Below are 25231 nucleotides of genomic sequence, written 5' to 3'. Positions count from 1 at the left end.
ATGTTACAAACATATATTTGGACACAAACAAATTATGTTTCGATGCAAACATATATTTGTCCCAAACAAATATTTGTTTGAAGCCAAACATATTTTTCTGCGTGTGGAAACGTCAGTTAATCCCTCATCCACATAAAAGTTTTCGGAATGTGTACTCCGTTAAAAAATGGATATAGGACATAAAGTAAAAAAACTTTGACATTCTTTACACAAAAGTTGTTGTCCTTTTCGCTCGCTAAATTTTAAATTGCATGCGCTAATCTCTTTTGAAACTTACGGCTGATTTTATGATTTTAATCTGTAGAGAAACGACCAAATTGAGCCAGAATTTCGTTTTTGGTCCATTTTACTCGATAAATATTTATGATTTTCGCCAAAACATAAGTGCATATTCATTATTGCGATCTGGAGTTCGATTACAATTTAAAATAGACGAACGGATTCTTCCCACATAGGGCGACCCAAAAAACGATAACGTTTTTTTTTTTTTTTTTTGAAACGCTTACCCCCCTAATTTTTTCCATTTAATACAAAAAACATATATTTTAAATCTTATGGCGAACGGTTAAAGCTAACCCGTGCCACCTAAATTAAAATCGGATCAGATTTCACTATAGCTTTATAGTGAATACCTAAAATCGACCTATCGGAGCTCTACCAAAATCCGATCCGATTTTCAGAACTGTTTGTAGGATTCGTTTTAGCCACAACAATGAACTGTTAAAAAATCTTCATGGATTGGACCATAAATGCGAATTTTAGAGAATTTTCGAGAAAATGCACCTTTTGGCCCCATTTAAATTACTATGGGAACAAAAATCCCTCTGATGATACGGTTTAACGTTAACCGATCGCCATAAAATTTCATATATAAGGTTTTTGGTTCAAGCTGAAAAAAATTTAAATAAATTTGTCCTTTTTGGGCAGCCCTAATGTTGTCGTTTTTTGGGCAGACCTAATGTACATATATTATGAATCATAATGTTATTATTGCTATCAATATAATATTTGTCTTCGAATCACTTTCACTCACTTTTAATGTTTAAAATAAAAAAAACAACATCTTAAGAATTTCACAAGCTCAATATTGAAAACATAACCTCTGCACTCTGTTGCATTGTTTGCAGCGATAACTTGCCTTGGGTTTCTCCAATATCAAAATTCCTCTTCTTCGTACATATTAATTGTAAGATTTGAATATTCTTTTCTCAAAGCGTGTTTGTATTTCGAATAAACCACATCGTGACAAAAAGAAAAATAATAAACAAGTGAACAAATAACCCAGATTCTAATAAAAGAAAATAAACAATAAATAAGTAAAGAATAATACAGTTTCACTAGCCATTTAAATACTCGAAAGTAGTGATAATGATTTATGAATCATCGTACGAGTGTGGCGGCCGGCCATTTGTGCCCGATTTGAAACGCGGTTATTGGTCTAAAGCTAGCGATTTTCTCTACGCTGGTCTAAGCATGGGATTTCGTTTAGACGTTTTTGCCCTAACGTGGATAGCGACAGTGGAATCTGGAGGTAAACAAAAGTAAAAGTGAACAAAGACCACCACACATTATGTCAGAGATAAGTCGGTATTGCAGCGTATAGCTGCTATCTAAGCATTTTTGCCAATTTGTTGATTACATGGGATATTATGGATTGAAATGAAAATAATGATTAATATCAGCTCTTTTTGTGATGTGTCTTCTTGTATAAATATAATTTATTTATAGACTAACTTAAATTGAATTGATAAGAAAACAAAGTGAATCAAGCCACAAGTTTCCCAGAAGTACACACATATGTACATTAGAGTTGGGCAACCTCGTTCAATTGAACGATCCGGATCACTGTCCTTGTTCAAAAACGAATGAGTAACATCATAAAAACCAACGTGTGAACCAACGGTGTCCATGGAACGAGATCGTTTAATTTAACGAGATTGCCCAACTGTAATGTACATACATATCGCTTATTTACTCTAAGAGTGGCATAACTTAAAAAATGCGTTTTCTGAATTAACAATTTCTATTTTTTCTACTACTTCAACTCTATCTTGTGTTAAATTTTCATGTAGATATCTCTGAAACTCAGCGAGTTACAGCTTATTTTCTAAGAGATTGGCATAAAGCAGCAACAACGTTTTTTTAGCTTATGAAGCACTAAACACTTCAAATCATGCTTGATCTTGCACAGAAATTTAGCACTGATATAGCTAGCTCTTTGCAGAATATGGTCCATGTAGATATTTTTTATTAATAATCGCTTTAAGTTGAGGAGTCAAATTTCAAACAGCAACTTAAAATGTGTTTTTCTTGAAAGCTGATTTTCTGAGATGTGACAATCTTTGATCTATATCTGGTAGATATATTAGGATGTGTAAAGTATGGGCCAAATGGGTCACTCCCTTCAAGAGTTATCGTGCGCACAATTGTTTCGAAAATTTTTGAACTTTTGTGGGGAAGGTACCTGAAGGAGAGGAGCGATATGGCTTATCTTCGAACATAAACTAACTTTGGACAAGATATTATGAAGGCCAAATTTTGGACCGAATCGGCAGATCCGATCGAGAGTTATCTTGCGCTCCAAAAACTACACACGGTGTCATAAGTTTTTTGTTTTGCACCTTTCAGGCTATTTTCTCAGGAAGTATGAACTTGCCCCTGATGAAACATGTACCGTCGTATGGGTAGCAGCAAATACAAGTTGTTACAACAGAAATCAAAGCCATGCAAGAGCTGGTCCTAAACTGAACTTTTCGGAGTGGACCGATAGAGTCCATATTGGAACCTCATCTATGTCTGATAAACATTTTACGATGTGTAAAGTATGGACCAAATCGGTTACTATCTTTAAAAGCTATCGTTCACACAATTTTTCCGAACATCTTTCAACTTTTGTGGGGGAGGTACTTGAAGGTGCGGACCGACATAATCCATCTTCGAACTTAAATTATGTTTGGAACAAATATTACGAACGCTAAATTTTGGGCCAAATCGGTTCATCCGTTCGAGAGTTATCGTGCGCACCAGCCAGCCAGACAGACGGACTCCAAATTGTCTGAAACGGATTTCGTCTAAACATACAGGGGGTCTAAAACCATTATTTCGATAGGGCACATTTTGCCCGTATGAAAGTGTATATACCCACGTTTCTAAAATGAATGTCCTTGTTCAATACCAAATCTTTCATACAAATGTTATGTCCCTATGAATTGAATTGGTTCGGTATAGGAAGGCAGTAACTTTTATTGATTGAGATGCTGTTAACATTTCTTCAGTTTTGTATAGAATATTAAGTTTGTTTCTCTTTTTGCAAGAATCTTAATGATTATTTATTAAGATAGGACACTAACATTTTACAGAGAAACGTTTTTCGTTCGCAGCAGGTCAATATGACCTATATATAGCCCCATATAAAGGTAAGGAAGTTTTTACCTACAAATTTGATGCTATTTGGTTTTCAAGAAAACTATTTTCAAAGAAAATTGCAAAAAATTGTTCTATGACCAGATGTTTTCCTCTATCAAGGCAACGACGTTAAAGACTAGGGTAATATGGGGCAAACCTAGATAATACAGGACTTTCCAAATATCATTAAATCGTTTGTAAGTACTCTAGACATAACCGTTAATGAGTTTTTATAGTCATTTGTTGGAGAATAACTTCAAAGACTATGCATTTTTTACACAAATTGCCTACAAAGGGGCACTAATTACGATCGAAATTACGTCATTATACCCTCAGCATTTATGCTAACGAGGGTATGTATATACACTTTCATACGGGCAAAATGTGCCTCATCGAAATAATGGTTTTAGACCCCAAGTATGTTTGGACGAAATGTGTGTAGGACAATTTGGAGTTGATTTAGCAATGTCCGCCTGGCTGGCTGGTGCGCACGATAACTCTCGAACGGATCAACCGAGTCGGTCCAAAATTTGGCTTTCGTAATATTTTGTCCAAACTTAGTTTAAGTTCGGAGATGCGTTATATAGGTCCACTCCCTCCGGTACCTCCCCCACAAAACTTCGGAAATGTTCGGAACATTTGTGCGCACGATAACTCTTAAAGGGAATAACCGATTTGGTCCCTACTTGGCATATCGTTAAATTTCTACTACACTTAGATAAGGTTCCAATATTGACCCAATCCGTCCACTCCTTCGGGTACCTCCCACACAAAATTTCGGAAAAATTCAGTTTAGGACCTGCTCTCGAATCGCTTTGATTTTTGTTGTATCAACTTCTATTCACTGACCTCTATACGACAGTACAAGTTTCATCAGGGGAAAGTACATACTTCCTGAGAAAATAGCCTGAAAGGTGCAAAAACCCCTAAGGCACCGTGTGTAATGGTTGGAGCGCAAGATAACTCTTGAACGGATCTGCCGATTCGGTCCAAAATTTGGCCTTCGTAATATTTTGTCCAAACTTAGTATAAGTTCGAAGATAAGCCATATCAGTCCACTCCTTCAGGTACCTCCCCCCAAGAGTTCAAAAATGTGCGGAAAATCGTGCGCATGATAACTGTTGATGGTGGTGACCGATTTGATCCATACTTCACACATTCCAATATATCTACCAAATATATATCAGGTTCCAATATGGACTATATTTGTGCACTCCTTCGGGTACCTCCCACACAAAATTTTGGATAACTTTACTTTAAGAACTGCTCTGGAATCACTTTGATTTTTGTTGAAGCAACTTTCATTCACTGTCTCAATTTCGAATGTAAAAATTTTCTTGAGAAAACAGCCCGAAAAGGGTAAAAAAACCCCTCTATGACACCATGCAGTGGCTGAGTTGATCCACACTTTACATATCGTAATATTTCTTCGAATATTAGATGAAAGTCGAAGGTGGTGCTTGTAGGTCCACTCCTTCCGGTACCTCACCCACAATAATTCGAAAATATTTGCTAAAATAGTAAGCGCCATATATCATAAACAGAGCAACCGGGTAATGGGTCTGTGCCAGGATCCCTTGACAATTTTTACCTAGTGGTCCTGTTTACAGCGATATCATGTTTTTCGTAGGAAAGTACATGCTTCCTGATATAATGGTCCAAAACCTCTGAATTATATGGTGACCAACTGAAACGACAGGTGGGCGCGATATCTATCGAGGGGGAAGACACCCAAAATAAGACTCACTTTCAAAATGGAATATATCGGTCCATTCCTTTTTGAGCTTCTATCCAAATCCATATTTTTTGTCGGTTCATACGCCCAAAATTTTCAAAAACCCCTTTAATATATAACACGGTGTGCCTTAACCAAATTTAAATTGTTAGACGAATTCCCCTGAGGACGTCGCACAGTGTCACGACCGTGGCCAAAAATGGTAAAAACTAAATACTTCGTTGAACAAATTAAATAACAGGGAGTGATAGAAAACATATTAATTAAGAAAAATCTGAATTTTGGTACTGATGAGGATTTAAATCCGACAATTTTAGTTAATATGTATTTTTGTGTTTTTTTTTTCCTAAAATTATAAATTATATTATGCGTTAATATTTAAAATTTAAAAGTAACGGTCGCTGCAAAAGTTGTTCCTAAGTTCTCTTGGGATGTAGTAAACTTGGCTACACTTTTGTTTGCATGTAAATATTAATCATATGGTGTTTACATTTACCCAAACATCTATTACTAAGTTTATTAATTTTCTGAAGCAAATTTTAAATTGAGTGGAGTGTGAAAAAAGTGGTATAAAGTGTATATCAATATTTTTTGCTGTATGAGTAGTAAAAAGTGAGTACTTCAAATATATAAAGGTCCCAGTTGCAGAGGTTTGCAGACGAATATGTAATTCTCTTTTTCAGCGACCACCTCACTGAGAGGATACCCCCTTTTTTAACAAATCGTTTTGCGGTGTTGGCTATAGCGCGAAAACGAATGAACCGATCATCATATATTTTTGTGGGCTTATTAAGTACCTAATAATCTTGCTTTAAAACGAGAGAATTTTAAAAATATCAATTTTAAAAAAAAAAATGGTGAACAGCGAAATTCAAAATTCTACTTTTTACAAAAAATAGACAGTTTTTGACCACTAATAGGTCAAAAAAAATTTTAAAGGAAATTTCTCATATATAAAGACAAGAGATTGATATATATATATTGATATAAATTCCAAGCAAAATCGTGAAAACCTAAAGAACCCCTAAAAATGTGAACTTAAATCGCGATTTATTTGAAAATCCCTCCGGCGATTTTTTTTTTTTGTTTCTTGATATTTTTCATCTATGAGCATTGTAGTTTCAGAATCTGCAAAAACTTCTCATCTGTAAGCACCTTCCATTTAAAATTAGTTAAGGCGCTCGGTGATAAGTTTTTATACCCTCCACCACGAGTTGTACTGAAGTAAAACTGAACAATTAGTTTCCTTTCGTTTATGAACAACACTAAATACCAAATTCCATCAATTTCGTAAAACAATGTGGCTAACCTCCAAAATACCGAAATTCGGAAGGTACTGTTCTATGGGCGCTATATGAAGGCGTGGACGTATGCATACAAATTTGAGGTGGAAAAGTTTGCACCCCCAACGAAGACTAAATACCAAATTTCAGCCATTTCGGTGAAATATTGGGACATAACAATGAAAATACCGAAATCTGGTATGTACCGTTCTATAATTGTGGCCATAACGTGCAAACTACAGAAAATCGGGAGGTACGTTCTATGGGGATTATATTAAGGCGTGGTCCGATATAGCCCATTTGCAATACCAAACATCCCAGTAATAGAAACTTCTATACCAGAATAAAAAAGCTCTACCTTAAAATATGCGAGCAGTACCTTGATTTCAACAGACGGACAGACGAGCATGGTTATACCGACTTAGAATTTTACCCTGATCAAGAATATAAAGTTAGACAACAAAAGTATTACAAAGGCGAAAATTTAAAAAAAAAATCTAATATTAATTGTTCGTTTATGGCATCAAATTATGTAAAAACTATACAGTTTTTTGTGCAATACTCTTGCTATTGGTCCTCAAAACAATATTCCGTCAAAATATACACAGTTTTTTTGCAATTTATAACAAACACGGACTAAAATAAGAATTACCTACTACTTTGAGGTGACAATAAATGTTTTGCAACGAGAAAGCAGTACTATAAAATAATAATTTTTGCAAATTTTTGTAGTCATTATGCATTTTTATGACTTTTGCGGCTAATTATGGACTAACAGTATTGGATGTGATAAAGTTCTGTCATGGATTGGCTTCTGACAGGTAAAAAACGCATGAGACTATATTAACAATAAACAATGACGAATCGGCCACAGACAAGTATAAATATAAATAATGTTCCACAAACATCCCAGGCGGGACAAGGGAGACTTCTCTCATATCAATGAGTGCACCCCGATTCATATTAGCTCAGTGATATGGGACTTACTGTTTATCGCCGAGTCCGAACGGCGTATCTTACGACACCACTTGTAGAGAAGTTTTACATGGCTGAAATACTCAGGAAATGTCGCCAACATTACTGAGGGGTATCCTGCCACCAGAATGAATGTACAACGGCAGCTAATTAAAACCATTAAAACCCGAAAAGTTTCCTATTTGGGACATTTGATGAGGAACAACAAATATAAGATCCTGTAGATCATTCTCAAATCCCAAGTTGAAGGAAGACGTGGTAGAGGTCGACGAGAATTGTCCTGGCTAAAAAATATTCAAGACTGGACCGGATACCGCGATGAACTCAGTCTTCTAACAGCGGCTAAAAACCGACAATTACCGCTTTCCACATAAACCAAATGTAATATTGTATGATCGCTTAACATCCGGATAACGGATATGCAAATAAAGAAGAAGAAGATCTTGCCACCGTTGGAAATTTGATGTTGCCTGGCCTGGGAATCGAACCGCAGACCTTCTGAGTGCAAGGCGGGTGTGCATGCCATTGCACCATGCCATTGCAACACACAGACAAGTATGCAAAATGAATATTGAGTCAATATGTGTTGGCGGATAATGGGCCAATGCAAAACAGTCTGATTTTGGCTATGAAAACATCAACATACCTCTGGAATGTACATATAGAGAAAAATAGACCCTCAGTGCAGAATTTGAAACGACCTACAATAAAGCTCTATTTCCTCTCTCAATAGTATTGGAATCACTTCATTTTTACTAAATGTATAGATATTATCCTCTAATATCATAATTAAACTCAAAAAGTGTGCCAAATTCAATAAAACCCATCAAACCCATCAAATACGCAAATTAAACCCGTTCTAGAAAAGCTGGGATACGAAATTTTTGGGTAGTATATTCTTTACCAAAGAAAAACGTATGCAAAATCGGGTTCACGGGCATAATATTGATTGGAAAGATATACCCACAGGCATCATTAGGAAATATTTAATAGTCATTATTCTGAAAGTCAGTAAAAAGGGATTCAAAAGGCTCAAACATGTTCAACTACCACGATTCCAAAGGCCAGATCATGACATATAATTCTTATTTGTGTAAGGTGCTGATGTAATATAACAACACTAAACTGATAAATACCACGGGCCAAAATCCTGATATCAACCCTTATAAATTTTTTGGGTCCAGTTTAAGAAAAAACTCGAAAAATGTCTGTCAACGAAAGATCAAGATTTAAAAAAAAATTGGACACCAGTACCCTTGGAGTGTAACATGCCGAGCCTTAATTTTTGGTTTAACTAAGCTCATTAAAGCAGGAACACACTCTTGGTAATTCTCCAAGAAACCATCGATTTGGTAATTTTTGCAATATTTTTATTGGCACCCCCAAAAAGTAGTTAATTCTTATTTTTGACCGTATTTTTATAAATCGCAAATAAAAATTGCATATTTTGACGGAATATTGTTTTGGGGACCAATAGCAAGAGATTTGCACAAAAAATCATTTAGTTTTAATATAACTGTTGCCATAAACGAATAAACGAAAAATTAATATGAACATTTTCAAATTTCAGTGACACCCACTGTATGATTACTCATGTAATTTCAATAAATATAAACATGTAAGAACGTTGTTAAGTTCGGCCGGGCCGAATAATTAGTTTCCTTTCGTTTATGAAGAAAACTAAGTACCGAATTTCAGCAATTTCGGTGGATTATTGTGGCCACAACCTTAAAAATACCGGAAATCGGAGGGTACAGTTCTATGGGGGCTATATGATGGTGTGGACCCTTACAGACAAATTTATGGCAGAAAGTTTTATATCCCAAATTAAGACAAAATACCAAATTTCAGCCATTTCGGTGGAATATTGAGGCCACAACCTTCAAAATACCGCAAATCGGGAGGTACCGTTCTATGGGGGCTATATAAAGGCGTGGACATATACAGACAAAATACTGCGGGAATGTTTTATACCCCCAATCAAGACTAAGCACCAATTTTCAGCCATTTCGGTGAGATAACTTCTATACCAAATCACAAACCTCTATCTTACAAATTGCGAGGTGTATCTTTATTTCAACAGACGGACGGGCAGACGGACATTGTTATATCGACTTAGAATTATACCCTGATCAAGAATACATGCACTTTATATGGACTCCGATGAATATTTCAATATTATGGTGGAGAGTATAAAAAGTTTTAAACGGGTGGAACGGTACGGGTACAAAGGGATATATGGGCTGAAAGAGGACACTCACAGGCATCATTCTGCGAAAACGAAACTTTGTTCCATACTGTTCCCTAAATGTTCTATTCCACTAAAGTTAGAATTTCCTTATAATATAGTACCTGAGGAATAATAAAATATCCCATTTCGTGTAAACGTTACAGTAATTCATTAAAGCGGCTCTTAAAGGCAGAACAAATAATGTACACAATATCTGTTATAGTTTGCTATTTATTTCTTCAGACATTTGCAAAACATTAAATATTTGCCAAAAATGAGAAAAAATGTCTCCTTTCTACACCACGCCCACACCTTCCAATATTTCGACCTAAATGTTTGAGTTTCCTTAGTTTTAATATGATAACTATCGAATCCCATATAGAAATAAACAATCGGTGACGACAAAAAAATTGGGAGTTTGACCAGGAAAATCGGAACCATTGTGCGCGGAAGACCCTTGATCAGCATAAAATTGTAAGTCGATATAACGATCACCCTCCGTATGTCTTCTTAAAGCAAGATACACTTCGCAATATTTAATATGGAGTTTTAACATTTGGTACAGTAGTTTCTATTGCTCCTAGAATGTTTGGTATTAAAAATGGGCTATAACGGCCCACGTTATGACATAGCTCCCATTGAACCGTGCCTCCCGATTTTGGGATTTTTGACGGTATTAATCACATTATCTAACTGAATAGGTGAAATTTGGTACGTAGTCTTTGTTAGGAATACAAAACATTCCCGTTAAAATGGTAGATTCAAAAAGGCTTAAAATGTTTGTGACTTTTATTACTTGAGGAGCCATCTGTCCCCAACCCCACAATATAGCAAACAAATAATACATTTCTTATTTTATTTGTTTACCTCTTCCAGTTAGTGGCTTTCTGCCAGTGTATTTGATCAATTTAACGTCTTATGTGGTTCCATTGCTGCTGGTGAAATCATTTTTGGGTCAATTTTCGAGTAGTGGTTTTATATCAGCCATACGATTATGTCCGCTCTTTAAAGGTAAGTAAGCCATAGGAGCATCAACTTCAATTGCAATAATAACAAATTGCATCTCTAATTTCAGGCATTGGTTATGTAACGTTGTTCCTGAATGTTTGTATCTTAATCTATTATAGCGTGTTTGCCATCATACCGTTGGTGTATTTGTTTGCCTCATTTAAAGCGACTTTACCTTGGAGCTGTGAGGGTATTCGGAAATGGACACAAGAGGATGTTCTTGTAAGTTGTGGTATGGAATGGAAATAATAGGAGCTATTGACGTATTTTATTAATATTTTTCATGTCCATGGTTTTATTGGTTGTTTTAGCTTTGTCCCACTGTGAATGAAGATTCATGTAAAATAGGTAATGTTCGAAAATGAAATGCGTAACATTTTTCTTCATAGGTTTCTTTTTATTTTAGGTTGCTATCGATCCGTTGCATCGTCTTTGTATTTTAGGTAAAGTCCCATAAGCGTTCATCTTTTGCTCCTAACTGACAGATTTTAGTTTTCAGCAATCTTTTTGGCAAATATAATTTCATGGGATTGGATATTCACATGTCCTGGCATTTGGCCTTATGTGTGCTGCTACTGTGGGTCATAATAGCTTTGGTATTTTATAAATTAACTTCAACGGAAAAAGTATGGTAGCCGGAATAATATTGAAATGAACTATAACATTTAAACCGACGTTTTCTTCAGATAGGTCAATTTATACGCTACTCGGTCCAGTTGGTACTGGGTCTCATGTTGTTGTTCATTCTCCGCTATTCTTTCGTGCCCGGAACAATGGCACACTACAGACGCATACTTTTACCAAATTGGAAAGATTTCGTTGCAGAATTAGCAAAGTTACCAGCCTATGGAGTTAGTGCATTTGGTCCAGGTTGGGGCCTTTTCATAACATTATCGAGTTTTAATAAATTCCGAACGAATATCACCCGAAGCAGTTGGATAATTGGTATTGGACAAATGTTTGTCATCTTCGCTTTGGATATGTTGGATAAATTCATAAATTTGCATTTGAAATGTAAGTATTCATCTTTGTTTAACTAAAGCAATTTAATATTTTTTGTAAACGTGGTGTTAAGACAGGAAACTAATACACTGTCCCAGTAAATGAGCTACACTAAAATTTTCTTTGTAAATGAGCCACACTAAAATTTTCTTGGTATCTCCTACCGAACATCAAAAGGTTCATAGATTAACGAACAAGTCTACGCAATACACTCTGGCGAAGTATAGATTGTGCACTCTACCCAATATTCAAAGCGAATATCAGGAATCTAAGCATCATAATCAAGAAGTTAATTGGAATCCACGAGAGGGATCACTTTAAGTTATACTTAGAAAGCACCCAAGTAACTTCCAAAACTTTTGAAAAAGCGAAAAGAACAACTGAACTCTCCTTCAGGCAGACAACAATGGACAACAAGTAAGATCGGCGTTAAGTTCGGCCGGGCCGAACTTGTTATACCCTCCACCAAGAGTTATATTTAAGTAAAATGGAACAATTAGTTTCCTTTCGTTTATGAAGAAGACTAAATACAACATTTCAGTAATTTCAAAATACCGAAATTCGGGAGGAACCGTTCTATGGGGGCTATATCAAAACTTCGATCTATACCGACAAATTTATGGCGGAAAGTTTTTAGACTCAAGAAGACTAAATACCAAACTTTCAATATTTCGGTAAGATAATGTCGGTAAAACCTTCAAAATACTGAAAATCAAGAGGTACGCTTCTTTGGGAGATATAGGAATATGTGGACCTATACTGATAATTTTCTTCTTGAATATTTTATAACCCCCTAAATAACAAAATTCAGCAATTTCGGTGGGATGTTGACGTGACAACTCCCCGAATTACGAAAATCGGAAGGTACCGTTCTATGGGAGGCTATATCGAAACTGGAGGTATACCGACGAATTTCAGTCAGAAAGGTTTTTACTTCCAACCTAGACTAAATACCAAATTTCAGCTATTTCGGTGGCTGATTTTCGGTTTTTTGAAGGTTGTGGTCACAAACCTTTAAAGTACCGAAAATCGAGATGAACCGTTCTTTAAGGGCAATACCTAAAAATTTCAGGTGGAATGTTTTGTATCCCCAACAAAGACTAAATACCAAATTTTATCTATTTCGTAGCAATATTGAGGCCACAATCTTTAAAAAATCAAAAATTGGGATATATCGTCCTATGGGTCTATATGAAGGCGTGGACATTTACCGACAAATTTAGAGGGGAAAGTTGAATACACCCTACGAAGACTAAATACAAAATTTCAGCCATTTCGTTGGATTATTGTGGTCACAACCTTCAAAATACCGAAAATCGGGGGTACCGTTCTATGGGGGCTATACTAAGGCGTGAACCGGTACCGAAGAATTGCTGGGGGAAAGTTTTATACCCCCAACGAAGACTAAATGCCAAATATCAAAATTTCGGTGTGTTGCCACAAACTTCAAAATAAACAAGTAAAAAAGTATCAGTCGGCTTTGCCGACAGAGATATACCCTCAGCCTGTGTATATTGAAACAATTTTTTCCCAAAAAACGCATGTATTTAGGGAGTTTTAAAGATTTTGCGCGTTTGAAAAACAAAAATGTTGATTAGGATTATAGATCAAAAGTTTTGCGGAGGAGATACTAAAAAGAATGGATCTGCAGCCACTACATATGGTACCATAGGGGTTTTTTACAACTTCAGGGATGTTTGCTCAAGAAGTATGGACTTGCCCCTGAAACAACTTTTACCATCGCAATTGAGGCAGCAATGCAAGTTGATTCAACAAAAATCAAAGCGATTCGAAAGCAGGTCTTAAAGTGAACATGTATCCGAAATTTTGTGTGGGAGGTACCGGATAGAGTGGACAAATATAGTCCATATTTGAACCTGATCTATATCTGGTAGATATATTATGATGTGTAAAGTATGGTCCAATTCGGCCACTCTCTTCAAGAGTTATCGTACGCACAATTTTTCCGAACATTTTTGAACTTTTGTGGGGGAGGTACCTGAAGGAGTGGACCGATATGGCTTATCTTCGAACTTAAACTATGTTTGGACAAAATATTACTAACGCCAAACTTTGGACCGAATCGGCAGACCTGTTTGAGAGTTATTTTGCCCTCCAACCTCCTCAAACGGTGTCATAGGGGTTTTTTGCAACTTTCAGGCTCTTTTCTCAGGAAGTATGGACTTGCCCCTAATTAAACTTATACCGTCGTAAGGAGGGCAGTGAATACAAGTTGCTAACGCAAAAATCAAAGCGGTTCGAGAGATGGTCCTAAACTGAACTTTTCCAAATTTTTGTGTGGGAGGTACCCGACGGAGTGGCCGATTGAGTCCATATTAAAACCTGATCTAAGTCTGGTACACGCTCCACGATGGGCAAAGTATGGACCAAATCGGTTACTCCCTTCAAGAGTTATCGTGCGCACAAATTTTCCGAACATTTTCGAACTTTTGTGGGGGAGGTACCGGAAGGAGTGGACCGATATAGCTTATCTTCGAACTTAAAATAAGTTTGGGAAAAATATTACGAAAGCCAAAATTTGAACCGGATCGGTTCATCCGTTCGAGAGTTATCGTGCGCTCCAGCCAGCCAGACAGACAGACGGACGGACATTGCTCAATCGACTCCAAATTGTCTGAAACACATTTCGTCCAAACATACTTGGGGTCTAAAACCATTATTTCGATGAGGCACATTTTGCCCGTATGAAAGTGTATATACCCTCGTTAGCATAAATGCTGAGGGTATAAAAATTTCATATACAAAGTTGTATACTCCCGATGAAGACTAAATACAAAATTTTAGCCATTTCGGTGAATTTTTGTGGCCACAACCTTCAAAATACCGAAAATCAAGAGGTACGCTTCTATGGGGGCTGTATAAATAAATATATAAAATATATTAAACGCCCAACGAAGACTAAGTACCAAATTTTAGCCATTTTACAGGAATATTGAGCCCACAACCTTCAAAATACCGAAATTTGGGAGGTATTGTCCTACGGAGACTATATGAAGGCATGGACCTATACCGACATATTTCATATGGAAAGTTTTATACCCCAAATGAAGACTAAATACCAAATTTCTACAATTTCAGTGGAATATTGATGCCACAAACTTCAAAATACCCAAAATCGGGAAGTACCGTGGACCTATACCAAAATTCTGGGAGGAAGTTTTAAAGCCCCAACGAAGACTAAGTACCAAATTTCAGCCATTTTGGTGTGATAATGAAGCTAAAAGGCCCATTTGCAGTGCCAAACATCCTAGGAGTAATAGAAACTGCTGTACCAAATTACAAAGCTCTGTCTTAAAAATTGCTAGCTGTATCTTGATTTCAACAGACGGACAGACAGACGGGCGGACAGACGGACATGGTTATATCGACTTAGAGTTTTACCCTGATCAAGAATATATATGCCACAAACTTTATAGGGTCTCCGATGAATATTTCGATGTGTTACAAACGGAATGACAAATTTAATTATACCCTCCATATTATGGTGGAGGGTATAAAAAGCCGAAATTCTGACAGACCACATTCAGCATATCAATCAAATGGAGGAATCTTTAAAGAATACCTTGTCGATGTGGCAGAAGAAGGAATGAAGAACATCACGTCCTTGGTAGAATTCCGCGATGAGATAAAAGCCGATGCAACAACAATAAACAATACGATGGAATATGGAATGATAGAGGATTCGTTGATCCAGACAGGGTCAGATAAGCAATAGCAAAAAGATCGTCTAACAATATTTGTGACATTGACAAAATCCCGCACATTGCTTTGTAGAAAGCAGGATACCCAGTTATACTTACTCTTCAACCACTGCCAAAACATCGGTAATGTTCATTCGACTTGGAAAAATGCGCTTATTGTCCCAAACTCGAAGACCTGTAGTGCGATTCTCTAACTCTTTTTTTGAGTAACGGAAAAGAAGATGAATTTTAAAAATTTGTTACAGAGGAGGACTATCGTCAGAAGTTAACATGCCGTTATGTTCAAAAAAGTTATCCGACCTATCATCGCTTATTCTTTCGCCTCTTCGGTTGACATATCGTCAGCTCAAATAAAAAGATATGGAAGCGAAGAATATTTGCGTCATGCTTAGGAATAAGACAAATATTGGTGCTGAGGGAACTTTCAGAAGACCCGCTAAGAGGAATATATAGAACGCGATCAACTTCGATCGTATTGATTGATTTATGATTCTTGTATAGAAGCCAATTGCTGGACAACGGAATAGTGGTAGACATCTTAAGCATTAATGATACGCCAACTGTCATGCTTAGGATAAACCACTTAACCCCTCAGCTTTATTAAGTCCGCGTGACCGCTTGACATACTATAATAAGATAATCGGAACAATCGTCTGTGGACGGTTGCTGAGTCAAGTGGAGTTTATTTGTGCTTAGTCGAGTGGGGTTGTTAAACAAGCCCTCGACTACCAGTGAAAATAGATTTGGTTTAGTTTCTGTTAAGTCGAGTGGGGATGCAAACAGTGCCCTCGGCTTGAACAGAAGATAGTTTTGATCATCGTAAGGGCATTTTGGTTGTGCTGTCGTCTGAGTCAAGTTGGATTGCAAATCCTGAAGAGCGGCGTCCATTGGACTTCCACTGTCGTAGCTGGTTATGTTGTCTAGAGATGGACAGTGGGTAAATACCCAATGGGTAAATACCCGGTAAATTGGGTAAATTGGGTAAATACCGGGTAAATACCCATTTGTGGGTATTTATTTGGGTATTTACTATATTGAATCGCTAATACAACATCTTAGACCCTATTTCTGGGTTTAGGTTATGAAATCGATTCAAAATGGATAGTTTTACAATACTTTAAACAAGTGGGTAAATACTTGGGTAAATACCCGAGTATTTACCCAAATGTTGGGTAAAAACTCTTTAACTGCCGAACCACTTGACATAGGCTGATAAAACTTGGCATAAGTCTTACTTATGTCAAGAGAATATCTAGCATTGAAAATGGGGTCTCTGGGTCCATGTTTTGATATAGCCCCCATATAACCCTACCTCCCGATTTAAGGTATTTTTTGTCTATTTGCCTCATTGTACAATCATAGTGGCTAAAATTTGGCACAGTGAGTTCTCAATATGTAGAAAATATCCTTGCAAATATCTGTCAACATAGGTCCACGCTTTCTAATAGCCCCCATATAAGGGTACCCCGATTTCGAGTATTTACCCAAATGTTGGGTAAAAACTCTTTAACTGCCGAACCACTTGACGTAGGCTGACAAAACTTGGCATACATCTTACTTTTGGTACTGAACATGGGGTCTCTGGGTCCATGTTTTGCTATAGCCCCCATATAACCGTACCTCCCGATTTAAGGTATTTTTTGTCTATTTGCCTCATTGTACAATCATAGTGGCTGAAATTTGGCACAGTGAGTTCTCAATATGTAGAAAATATCCTTGCAAAAATTTGTCAACATAGATCCACGTTTTCTAATAGCCCCCATATAAGGATACCCCGATTCTGAGTATTTACCCAAATTTTGGGTAAAAACTCTTTAACTGCCGAACCACTTGACGTAGGCTGACAAAACTTGGCTCAAAACTTTCTTATACCAATAGTATTAAACGTATTGAACATGGAGTCCCTGGGTCCATGTTTTGGTTTAACCCCCATATACAGCCGTACCTCCCGATTTAAGTATTTTTCATCTATTAGCCGAATTTTACAACCAACTTGGCTGCAATTTGGCACAGTGAGTCCTCAAGAAGTATTATATATCCTTGCACATATTTGTCAACGTAGGTCCACGTTTTCCTGTAGCCCCCATATAAGGGTACCCCGATTTCGAGTATTTACCCAAAAGTGGGTAAAAACTCATTAACTGTCGAACCACTTGACGTTGGCTGACAAAATTTGGCTCAAAACTTTCTTATATTAATAGTATTAAAGGTATTGAAAATGGAGTCCCTGGGTCCACTTTTTGATATAGCGGTACCTCCCGATTTCAGAAACCCATATTGGGGCTACAAGAAAACGTGGACCTACGTCGACAATTTTTTGCAAGGATATTTTATACATATTGGGAACTCGCTGTACCAAATTACAGTCAGTATGATCGTAAAATGTGGCTAATAGTTAAAAATACCTTAAATCGGGAGGTACGGCTATATGGGGCCTATATCAAAACATGGACCCAGGGACTCCATTTTCAATACCTTTATTACTATTGATATAAGAAAGTTTTGAGCCAAATTTTGTCAGCCAACGTCAAGTGGTTCGACAGTTAATGAGTTTTTACCCATATTTGGGTAAATACTCGAAATCGGGGTACCCTTATATGGGGGCTACAGGAAAACGTGGACCTACGTTGACAAATATGTGCAAGGATATATTATACTCAGGACTCACTGTGCCAAATTACAGCCAATTTGGTTGTAAAATGTGGCTAATAGATGAAAAAAACCTTAAATCGGGAGGTACGGCTATATGGGGGCTATATCAAACCATGGACCCAGAGACCCCATGTTCAGTACCAGAAGTTCTTTTGACATAAGAAAGATTTGAGCCAAATTTCGTCAGCCTACGTCAAGTGGTTCGGCAGTTAAAGAGTTTTTACCCAAAATTTGGGTAAATACTCGAAATCCCGGTACCCTTATATGGGGGCTATTGGAAAACGTGGACCTATATTGACAAATTGTTCAAGGATATTTTCTACATATTGAGAACTCACTGTGCCAAGCTACAGCCAATATTATTGTAAAATGTGGCTAATGGACAAAAAATACCTTAAATCGGGAGGTACGGTTATATGGGGGCTATATCAAAACATGGACCCAGAAACCCCATGTTCAGTACCAAAAGTTCTTTTGACATAAGTAATATTTATGCCAAGTTTTGTCAGCCTACGTCAAGTGGTTCGGCAGTTAAAGAGTTTTTACCCAACATTTGGGTAAATACTCGAAATCGGGGTACCCTTATATGGGGGCTATTGGAAAACGTGGATCTATATTGACAAATTTTTGCAAGGATATTTTCTACATATTGAGAGCTCACTGTGCCAAGCTACAGCCAATATTATTGTAAAATGTGGCTAATGGACAAAAAATACCTTAAATCGGGAGGTACGGTTATATGGGGGCTATATCAAAACATGGACCCAGAGACCCCATGTTCAGTACCAGAAGTTCTATTGACATAAGAAAGATGTAAGCCAAATTTTGTCAGCCTACGTCAAGTGGTTCGGTAGTTAAAGAGTTTTTACCCAACACTTGGGTAAATACTCGGGTATTTACCCAAGTATTTACCCACTAGTTTAAAGTATTGTAAAACTATCCATTTTGAAACGAATTTACAACCTAAACCCAGGAATAGGGTGTAAAATGTTGTATTTGCCATTCAATATAGTAAATACCCAAATAAATACCCACAAATGGCTATTTACCCGGTATTTACCCACCGTGTGGGTATTTACCGGGTAAATACCCGGTAAATACCATCTCTAATGTTGTCGTCTGTGTCAAGTGGGGTTATAAAGCGTACTCTTGGCTTTAAAATAAGCATGCGTTGGACCGCCCCTGTTGTAGCTTCTTGTGTTGTCATCTGAGCCAAGTGGGGTTGACTTGCCTTCAAGGCGCGACATCAGCGAGCATAGCGTCGCCACTGGTTGCATAGTTGGTTGAGTTGCCGTCTGAGTCAAGTGAGGTTGTAAAACATGCCCTCTGCTTTAAGACAAGAAATCAGCGCATATTGGGTCTCTGCTGTGCCAAAGCTATCATTGACTTAAGTGTCCGCATCGGGTAACCACAACGTCAATGCATCTCCCAACTGCCCGGTCATCCCTTCATCGGGCTGTCGCTGGACCAAAATCACTTCCAAACACCATATCACCCATTTTTGACATTCATCACGCAAGAACATCCATAACCTCGAGGCCTTTGAGGCAGTTATAGATCAAGATTCAAATATATACAATGTTCTTTTATAAGTGCAGCTCTCTTCTATTAACCATGATTTTCGCTTTTATTTTGCATACCTGGTGAGGTACTGAGGATAGAATTGATGAAAACTGTATTTGTGAATCTTGTTGTCTCAATGGCATCTTGCCTTGAAAGGCAGAACTAATCGGCATTGATAAACGTTAGTCCTGTAGTTTCAATATCAGCACTCTCATATTTTCTTTCCGCAAGCCGAATCTAACATGGCGGTATTATCATCACTGCTTTAAAGTGGGATTTTTTAAAGAAACTCTTCCCTAGGACCAAATGATCATATTATTATTTTTTAATGAGAACTACTCAAATGTATAACCGCTTTACTTTTGTTGGTGTCAAGCAAACCCTTTCCCAGCTGAAAGTTGATTTCTATTTCATCACTTCTCTCGTTACAGCTTCAACCGATGACCTTTTCTTTCGACAACAGACTCAATTTGGAACATTTTTCCTTCACAGCGGTAGTTCACTGGCAGCATTTGCTTGGCCCAACTTATGGTGTATTCTATTTTATGCTATGTTGTTTACAGCAGCTGTAGTTTTGATGGTAAGTTAAAATTGTTTTCGATCAAAATTGTTTGAAAAATCGTTATCTTTATTTGCAGGTTATTCAATTACATTCTATTCTGACGAGTATTTTTGATGAATTTGTTTTTCTGAGAGAACACAAATTACGTATTACCTGTTATATAATAACAGCTATGGCGGTATTGTCTCTATATTTTTCATCATTGGTATGTATGAAAGAACAAAATAAAAACATAAGTGGTACATAAGCTGCATGGTATCCTTACTCAAGTAATTTTTCTTAAACGAAACATAATTTAAGAATAAAAGCCAGCCGCTTATGTACTAAGGCTTTTAAGGTATCGGTAAACAAAATTCATGTAACCAAGACTTCTAAAAACTTTGGAGCGATAGATGTTAGGACGTTTTCGGGACAAATATCTCAGCAAGTATTGTCTTCCCCTAGCAACAAAAAAAATCCACACGATCGAGAAAATCGATAACAACAACAATTTCGACAAATTCGTGTCGACAATAAACAAGGCTCCGCTTGACAGAAGAACGGAAGAGTTCTTCATGGGCAAGCGTAATGAGCTAACAGTACTCTGGCAGACGTTTGAAAAAGCGGAAAACAAGATCCGCAATGACCCGTCTTTGCCAGAGGATGATCCATACATAGCTCAGAACCTACACAAAACTATTAGAGAAAAGTTTAGTTCAACAATGGACTATATCGAGGCGGAATTGGAAAAGCTGAAGTCTGCCAAGATCAAGCCAGGTCTAAGCGCAAAAGCAAAATCGCCAGAAACTAGTTCAGAAATCCAAGCATCGGCCCAGGTTGAGGAGCCTGCATCTGCCCAAGTTGAGGGACTGGCTTAAAGGCCGCTCCCGGCAACAAGGGAAGTGGTACAGAAGCAATCCAAACAATCCAGTACAACCAGCAGTGTGGCTGCATTAGTGAGACGTCAGGGGGCCGACTTCCCCCGGCTTAAACCGGATTAAGTTAGGTTGAAAAGAGGTGGGCATACACTTAAACCGGATCATTGGTCGTCCAGAAAGCGGGCTTCTTGGGAGTCACTGATTTCAGTACCGCTTACCCCTTCCTTGTAGGTTTGAGGTATTACCTCCTCGCTGTTTATTTTGACTTCCTCGTCCACTCCAAACCTCACTTTGCTGCTTTGGGAGATGTAAAAGGCACTGCCAGACTGCTTCTCCCTGTGTTTCTCCCAAAGCCTTGTTTTAGCGACCAAAGACTTCGAGCATGCGATTCGTCTCGAGCTTCCTGCCCCAACCTTCGACAAATGGTTAGTTAAATTATGAATTTGGTCTTTCCTCGCAATCTTGATTTTGACGCTTTCCCGTAGAGATCTGCTAACAAAATCTGTGAGGGCGACAATGTTTACATGCTGGGCAAATTTTAACACCATCATGTCCCTTTGACCCCGCTGCTAAAGATTTGAATTGGATTAACCCCCTGATCCAAAATCTTGATGTTGGTCATTTCCTCAATGGCTGGAAAATAGTCTTTGGTAGGTTGCCGGAACCTCTATTGGTCCCCAATCTCTGCAGTCGATACCACGGCCGGGCGCACGTACGAGCTCACTTTGTCGCCCTCTGCCATAGGATTCTCGGAACAATCTCCTTTGCGTGGTTCTTTTTCCTCTTCGTCGCTTTTGCTGTGTCTGCTCTTCGGGAGATTTGATCCTCGGTAGGTGAACTGACAAACACCTACGGGTATTAATTGCTATGACTTCCCGCTATTAAAATTTCCACACTATCCGAGAAGTGGCCTTAAACAGGATAAAGGTGCAAAGGTGTTGAACTTTTGCGGAAGAAATGCACGGACATTTTCCATCTTGGCACTAGAACTAATTTTGGGAGTCATTCCCTTCGATAGTTATCGTGCCAACCAACAATTTAAGTTGGTCACCGTAGAGCTTTTTGTCCATTATGTCCGGAAGCATGGACATGCTCACGAAAAAATTACATCATTGTAAACAGCACAAGAACTACATTCTTCAAAAATTTCAAAGCCATCCTCGAACATCCTTCAACTGCACTTAAATTAAAATTTTAAACTTTTGTGAAGGAGGTACGCGAATCTGTTGTCCGATATAGACCTTCTTGGAACTTAATGTACGTTTGAGATTTAGGTGGGTGACGATTTCTTAGAGCTTTTTGACCATTATGTCTGGAAGCATGGATAGGAATACAAGTATCACCCTCGATAAAAATTGCAAAACGATCCTTTAACAGCCCTTAAACTGTACTTATGCCAAAAATATTGAGCTTTTGTGAGGGATATACCCGAATGTGTTATCCGGCATGGAACTTAATGGAACGTGATAAACGTTTGGAAAACATGTTACTATGTTGAAAGTTTCGTAAATATTTGTGAGCCATTCTCTCAAGAACTATGGATTTGCCCAATAGGTGCTGCGAGGACAACCTGATTTCAAAACGATTCGAGACATGTCTGTAAATTGCACTTGTGCCAAAGGAGTGGACGGTACAGTCCTTATTAGAACCTGGGTACTACATGGGGTCCAAAATCATTATTTCGATGATACACATTTTAATAATGTCAAAGGCTGAGGATACAAATATGGCTGAAACCTTCAACATGCCTTAAATCTGAAGGTACCGTTATATGGGGGCGTTTATTGTCCCCAGGGTAAATATGTATATAATATTTCAAAACCTTATATGAGGGATGTGGTCAATTCGATTGGAAAATGTGGCTGAAATACCTTAAACCGGGTACAAAGACGTGGATTTATATGACCCATTTTCAATACCACAAATTCTGCAGACTCAAATTACATTTCAACAAAATGTTATCTACTTCGATCAGTCCGGAAGCAAGAGTAATTTTCTCTGAGGGGCTGGCTATTCTAAGACATGCCAGAATGATTATTTTCTCTACCGTGAGTCGTGTCACCTTTATATTGTGGGCTACCAATTTCATTTATGCAATTTATGAAAAGTTGTAGCATATTTTTAGGCTGTAAATAATAAACAACATGAAAAATCGACTGTTTTAATTTTTTTTTTTTTGCGAATTTGCCCTTGAAGACGATTTTCTATATTTATATACAGTAGAATCTCGATAATTCGTAATCCAAGGGGCCGCTCATTATACCCTCAGCATTTATGCTAACAAGGGTATATACACTTTGATACGAACAAAAATGTGCCTAATTGAAATAACGGTTTTAGACACCAAGTATGTTTGGACGAAGTTCGTTTCAGACAATTTGGAGTCGATTTAGCCATGTCCGTCAGTCAGTCTGTCTGGCCAGATGGTGCGCACGATTCGAACCAAATTTTGTACTTCGTAATATTTAGCCCAAACTTAGTTTCAGTTCAAAGATAGGCCATATCGGCCCACTCTTTCGGGTACCTCCCACACAAAGTTCGTAAGAAGTGAAGTTTAAGAGCTCCTCTCGGATCGTGTTGACATTTTTTCAGTAGGTTGTCCTAGCGACCCTCTTTACAACGGTAAATTTTTTCTTTTTGACGTTTTGTAAGAAATGAGCCAGACAAAATGACAAGTGTATCTTTAGGATCCATAAAAAGTGCACGACTGTGGGCTAAACTTTTATCACGTAGTGGTGGATATTTATATTTTTTCGTATGAACTGTGTGTCATCATATATTTCTAAATCTTTATTTATGTATTTCAGAGTGGCTACGAATCGAGTGTGAATCTAATTATGGAAACATTTATTAGTCAATCGCTTATAAATCTACTCCTCATTTTATTGGTAACATGGATCTATGGCCGTGAACGTTTTCAACGTGATATTTATTTTATGACTAATAAACGTTTCGACACAATTGATGTTTATATTTTACGATTTTATGCTCCACTGTGCATGTTGGTAGTATTGGTAAGTTGTTTAGAGGAAGAATTCTATACAGGTCCATTTGACATCCAATTAATGAAAAGGTGTCAAAATAAATCCTTTTAAAACACTTAATCTAGATACATAAATTATTAATGATTTCATTTGAATAAATTTTCTTAATATTTTACTTTTAGGTCGCTGTATTATTTATTGTGGTATTTAATTATGCCTTTAGTAGTCGAGCTCCTAATGGATTTGACATGTTCATGAAAACTTTACCTTGGTGTTCCATTCCCGGTTGCATTATTTATACACTTTACAAATCGCAGGGTACTTTGAAAGAACGTTTTCTGAAATGTTGTCGTCCCAACGATTGGTATCCTGTGGAACCTGAAGAGCGTATACGTTATGAAGAAACTGTTAATAGTTCCAATATGACACATCCGTTGACCGATCTCAAATGGGATGATGAAACATTTGATGATCAGAATGTTGAAAATGCTTAATATTATTAAAAAAAAAAAAAACATTTTTAAATAATAAATTCAATTAAATTATTTATAAAATTATTATTATAGATTATGCAATAAAGACTGTAATATTATGCTTTTTTAAAGGTTCACTTATATTGTAATTCAAACCAAAAAGGATGAGATCAAAGTCGGGCGGAAGTATAAAACTTTCCCTTCCTAACTTATTCCTCGGAGGAGTAAAACAGTGGATTTATTGACCACCTTTCACGATTCCGGTACATATTACTGCTTAGGAGCTTATCAAATCTGAAAGTAGTTGTACATACTCATGATATCGGACGAATTTATATCGAAATAATATTAAAATAGGTCAGTATTGCTATAGGCCGCTATTTGTTCGAATTTCATAAGAAAATATATATGGGCGCTATATACAAATCTGAACCGATTTCAACATAATTCTGTGCAATTTTATCTAAATAAAATGAAACAAAATCATAAAAATCAATGAATTGGTAAAGTTTTTGCATCGATTGGACTATAAATGCCGCCTTTAGATCATTTTAGTGAAAATTCACATTTACTATGGAAACATAGATCGCTCCGCTGGCACGGGTTAACGTTAATCGATCGACATAATATATTATATACTAGCAAATGCCCACTACTTCGTATGCGGAAAGGGCATAAAATATATATGAACAATATTTAATATGAAGGTGGTGAACACTGGCGATTCTGTTGTACTGCAACCTATTTTTAATACCAACGTTTAATAGATTTAATTCCTTT

At 37.2% G+C, this 25231-nt stretch overlaps 1 protein-coding gene across 1 annotated transcript; it reads left to right on the top strand.

Moving 5' to 3' along the window:
• The first annotated feature begins 1229 nt into the window (after positions 1-1229).
• LOC141394636 (sodium- and chloride-dependent neutral and basic amino acid transporter B(0+)-like) lies at positions 1230-24579 on the top strand. Its single transcript, XM_073969359.1, has 11 exons — positions 1230-1531; positions 10505-10639; positions 10704-10858; positions 10948-10984; positions 11043-11079; positions 11136-11262; positions 11323-11650; positions 20007-20155; positions 20214-20342; positions 23802-24008; positions 24161-24579. The coding sequence occupies exons 1-11, from the start codon at positions 1369-1371 to the stop codon at positions 24470-24472; spliced, it is 1779 nt and encodes a 592-aa protein (XP_073825460.1). The 5' UTR covers positions 1230-1368; the 3' UTR covers positions 24473-24579.
• Positions 24580-25231: the final 652 nt, after the last annotated feature.

Source organism: Musca autumnalis, unplaced genomic scaffold (assembly GCF_047663935.1).
Source record: "Musca autumnalis isolate F117 unplaced genomic scaffold, ASM4766393v1 scaffold_2, whole genome shotgun sequence".
NCBI classification, from domain to species: Eukaryota; Metazoa; Arthropoda; class Insecta; order Diptera; family Muscidae; genus Musca; species Musca autumnalis.
The sequence above is the reverse complement of the archived record's forward strand: the minus strand, read 5'-3'. Positions and strand labels throughout refer to the sequence as shown.